Source organism: Dermacentor albipictus, chromosome 8 (genome assembly GCF_038994185.2).
Source record: "Dermacentor albipictus isolate Rhodes 1998 colony chromosome 8, USDA_Dalb.pri_finalv2, whole genome shotgun sequence".
Lineage (NCBI taxonomy): Eukaryota > Metazoa > Arthropoda > Arachnida > Ixodida > Ixodidae > Dermacentor > Dermacentor albipictus.
In genome coordinates this window covers 124,001,652-124,006,261 of record NC_091828.1, presented here as the reverse complement: position 1 = coordinate 124,006,261, position 4,610 = coordinate 124,001,652, and the positions used below count along the sequence as shown (strand labels likewise).

At 45.3% G+C, this 4,610-nt stretch overlaps 1 protein-coding gene across 1 annotated transcript; it reads right to left on the bottom strand.

The window, feature by feature from the left end:
• Nucleotides 1-484: 484 nt before the first annotated feature.
• On the bottom strand, nt 485-3,364 carry LOC135918326 (complement inhibitor CirpT1-like). The gene is made up of 3 exons (XM_065451992.2): nt 3,128-3,364; nt 1,451-1,562; nt 485-605 (listed from the first exon to the last, which is right to left on the bottom strand). The coding sequence occupies exons 1-3, from the start codon at nt 3,237-3,239 to the stop codon at nt 500-502; spliced, it is 330 nt and encodes a 109-aa protein (XP_065308064.1). The 5' UTR covers nt 3,240-3,364; the 3' UTR covers nt 485-499.
• Between the last annotated feature and the right edge of the window lie 1,246 nt (nt 3,365-4,610).

Genomic DNA, 4,610 nt, shown 5'->3' with positions numbered 1-4,610 from the left:
TTGTTAGGCCTGAGCTTATTTGCCCACCTCTTCTTTCCGTTGTCGTTGGCAATTTGTGCGCTGCTGGATATGGAAAATAGATTCATGTAGTTATACCTCCGTGTCCTCTCTGGTCAAACTGTGCACCACGAGGTGGCGCCACGAATTCGGTCACTCGTGTTTACGTCACCGGTAGCCCGGTGTCACGCATAAAGCAATATGCGTTCACGAACAAGCTAGAGCTGCGTCGTACCTTGGTCACACATCTGCCGAATACTGCGTTAGACTCAGCTTACTGAAGCTGTTCGCAAACAGTTTTATAACTGCGCCAACAAGCGACCATAGAGAGAGAGAGCACAGAAGGTCAGGCGCAGAGGGAAGGCGACAAAGACTGCGCCTGTCCTTCTATGCTCTCTCTCTCGGTGGTCGTTTATTCGCGCAGTTATAAAAATTGTTTGCTAATGTGCACCAACTCGCTCAACAACAAGCTCTTTTAAGCTGTTCGTTTGTAAATTTTTATTCACCGGCCATGATGACTTGGGCACACCGGTTTGGGACAGCACTTCGGGTACACCCCAGTTCCTTTGACGAGCTTACACGGCGCCTGCACTTGTGAAACGCCGCACCTGCAGGAGGATTGACTGGTGAGGCGTGGGGCTGCCTCGAAAGGTTGTCAGCGCAACTCTTCAAACAGCGAAATTTTTGAGTACTGCGAATATTTTCAAAGTGGCGGCTTGCGAAGTTACGTCGAATACCTAAAATCTGACCCTTTGACCCGAATATTGTTATTGAGGGTAGAAATAGGAGCTTCGTAAACCTGACCGAGAAAAGACAGGCAAATATATATATATATATATATATATATATATATATATATATATATATATATATATATATATATATATATATATATATATATATAAAGTCTGCATTTTTTGCAGAAATTGTTGAAAATTGCAAAATTGGAAAAGAAGCTCGTTATCGAGATCACAACTCGGCAACTCAGAAATAAAGGCGATGTCATTATTGTGTAAGCTGACCCTATTAATGCACCTAAAGCGTACAAAATTAACGTATTTCATCAGCATACTAAATTATGCACCGCCAACTTATGCGTAGGACGTCTGCAAAACTTTAGTAAGTGCTTTAACAATTTCATGAAAGTTACCAACTTATATATTATATTTGTCCGCTTGAGTACTTAAGCGTATGTAGTTCACTAAACTGCGATATCTCTTTTTGGTATTGAATTAGACTTGCAAACGTCAGTTTTCAGCAATGAAACAAAAACATTTTCTTCCTCAGTTTCAGCGCACATCTTTCAAATCTATCCAGCGATTGTGTCTTAAAAGCACCTCGGCTTTTTACATGTCTTTTAATAGGGAAAGCGAACTTGTTCCCGAGGTACAGCTTCCTCTTAAGCGTAGCAATTTTCAAGAACGGATCCGAGTCCAGGTAAAGGCGGACGCACCCCAAGAACAGCACCAGGTCCTCGGTGAGCTCACATTTCCAGCGCTCGCAAGGGTGCTCCACGTCCACGTGACTTCCCCGCTTAATTTCCCTTCCCTTGTACTGGCACTTTCCTGAATTGGAGAAAGAAGCGGTTCTAAAGATCCACGCAAGTTTCATTGTGAAAATAGACTTCCAAGGCGCGAAAAATAGTATAAGCTACGTAGAGTAGTACGTACATTTGTAATTACCTGTATATACCTTACTTAGGCTAATAAAAAATAGGGGCCGTGACTTTGTGATTTGCCCTCGTACAAACGAGCTCAATTTTCAACCCTTTAACACGAAATCGAAGTCCATCACTATAGTTGTATTTCCTCATAATACGCGAGGAAACGTACACTTGATTAGCTAATACAGTTGAAGAGGATTTTGAACAACTGCCTCACGTCAATAGAATACATTGTAGCCTATAAAAACACGCTAGATATTATCGTAATACTAAGCCCATTGGTGAGGCCTTCACCGTAGTTACTCAGACGCTACGATTTAAAGAACAGCGTTGAAAACAAAAGTGAAATGAACAGCAATAACAAAAGAAAGGAAAGCACTGTGCTGTCTGGCCGGCCAGGCGACAATGAAACAGCAACTATGATGCCAGCAGCAACAACAGCAATGTCGATAACAGTTATGAATGAGAGAGAGAGAGAAAGAGAAAGATAAGCTCTCTATTGAAAATACGGAGGGTTTAGCCAGGGAGTGGGAAAATTATGAACAAGGCGACATTAAGTACTATATAACACGTTGTCGTAAGCTTTCACCGCATCCAAGGCCACTGACCAGCAAAAAGGCAACAACGACAACTATAGCCGCGTCACCAACATGGCCAGTAACAACAAAAACAATAACTATAGCAGCAACAATGGCGTTGTCACTTGCGGTTCTGGGCAGTCCCATCACATGTGGATTCTTCTTACGGGTCGGAAGTCTACAATTACAAAAGAAGTGACTGACATGGGCACGCAACAACGACGACAACAGCAGTGATGTCAGTGACAGCTAGGACGACAACGTCACTCACATTTCAGTGCTGGTATCGTACTCCAACATCTGGGGCTTCGCTGGCCGGCTGGACGGCAAGAGCTACATCATTACCAAGCAAGCGCTAGCTAACAACGAAACTGACGTCTCCAAATAACTACAGCAACAACGACGTCACTCGGCGTTCTGAACAATCGACGCAAGCATTCCATGTCTGCTTCTAGATTACCGATGAGACGACAGCATGTAGTTGCTAAAGAAACGGTGACAACGAACAAGCAGGAACGGCAACAACAGTCTGTGCAATGACAACAACGTGAATTTCCGTCGAGTCGCTACAACCCAGCTCACGTCCCCTCCGGTGGCGGCCAGGCTACAATCAATGCTTACAACAGAAACAGGGTATACTAATAAGCGACATGGACAGGAACAATCAGTTCAACAACCGCCACAACGTCACTCGTCGCGATTTCGATACCCCTCGAGGATTTCGGTTTCACTGGCCGACCAGACGACAACGCTTGGAACAGGAAAGAAGGGCCACGCAACAACAACAACAACAACAACAACAACAACAACAACAACAACAACAACAACAACAACAACAACAACAACAACAACAACAACAACAACAACAACAACAACAAACTTAACTCACCGTTCTTAACGGGCACCGCGTCCCATCCCATGTCGGCCGAGTTGACCGGCCAGCAAAAGAGGAAACCCGCCGTGGCCGCCACCAAAATCACGTCCGTGGCCTGGAGTAGCATCTCTGCAGCCGCCAGCTGCTGAATAGTTTCTTGCCAGCCCCGACGACTGCGCACTGAATCGCCTGCTCGCGCATGCCTGTTCGCGGGCGCCTCGCTTTCTTCCGCTCGGTTGAGGTACGAGCGAGCTTAAATTTCGTCTTCCCTGACTATTTGTCAGAACCAACAACGTATACGGTACGCCACGTCTACGCCACGCCAGCGTCGTCGCCTCCTTTTTAGCCCAGCGCCGGCGAATTCCTCTTGTCGTGTACCCCGTGACGCCCAGATGCGTACAGCGTCGTGAAAAGCAGAGCCCAATTAAACAGCGCTTGATTTATTCGCACCGTTTGCACTCGCAATGAAGAACGGGTGCCGCTTTAATAAAACGGGTACCGCTTTAACGGATCATTTTGTTGGGAGAGGCTCAGTTCATTATAGAGGATAGGTTGCGCTAAACAGCTTTTGCAACTTAGGCAGCCAGTCGTTTCGACTAATCAGGCACAACTGCGCTTCTACAGCCCGTTAAGTGTCGGAGCATATAGGATAGCTGCAGCTTGTCTAGCACACGTGATTAATTTAACTTCTGTCTTCTCTCACTCACTCCCTTTCACCCTTCTTCACGTGCAGGGCTGAAGACTGGACATATACCTTTCCTTTTTTCTCTTTCGCACCAGCGAAGGCTGGAGTCTTGCGGGATATATAAGGTCTAGCCTTCAAACAGCCGGGATTCGTAAATGAAGTACGAGCGTAAGGGCATACGATGAACACACCTTGTCACAAACTGACACAAGGATAGTGTTGCGCAAAAAAAAGAGAGGAAAAAAAACATGAGCCCAGAAGTATTCGTGCAGTCACTTGTAAGAGAGAAAAAAATACGAGACACACAATATTTATATCCTACACAAGATTAGGCGACGTAAAGCGCACATATAGTATCTTGTTATGTGAGCGACAGCATGTATAGGGAGTATGAGAATGGGAAGATTGTGATCAGTGCACTGCCTGATAATGTGATCTTGGATTGGTTCCTGCGGAGACATAGCCTGATAAGAAAAGCCCGAAATCGCCCTCTCGTCGCATGTGAAGCATTGATCCCTATGTTCGATTGCTTTGCGTTTCTTCATAAATGAGTTTCTGCAAAGTTGCTATGGTTTGGGTGCATAGGCTGGCGACCTTGGTTTATCAACAGGTGGTATTTGCTCATAAGCTATGCCTACCTTTGGGAGAGGTTCCATTTTCTTTTATAGGATTCATATAACTTAAACAGAAATAGGAGGGGAAAAAAAAGAAAATAGAAGAGGAAGAAAGAAGGAAGTGGGACTCCATTGTGGGACCTACGCGCTCTTTAGTGCTCGCCTTGCCTCCTTCTGTACGCCAGGCAGGTTTGCGTCT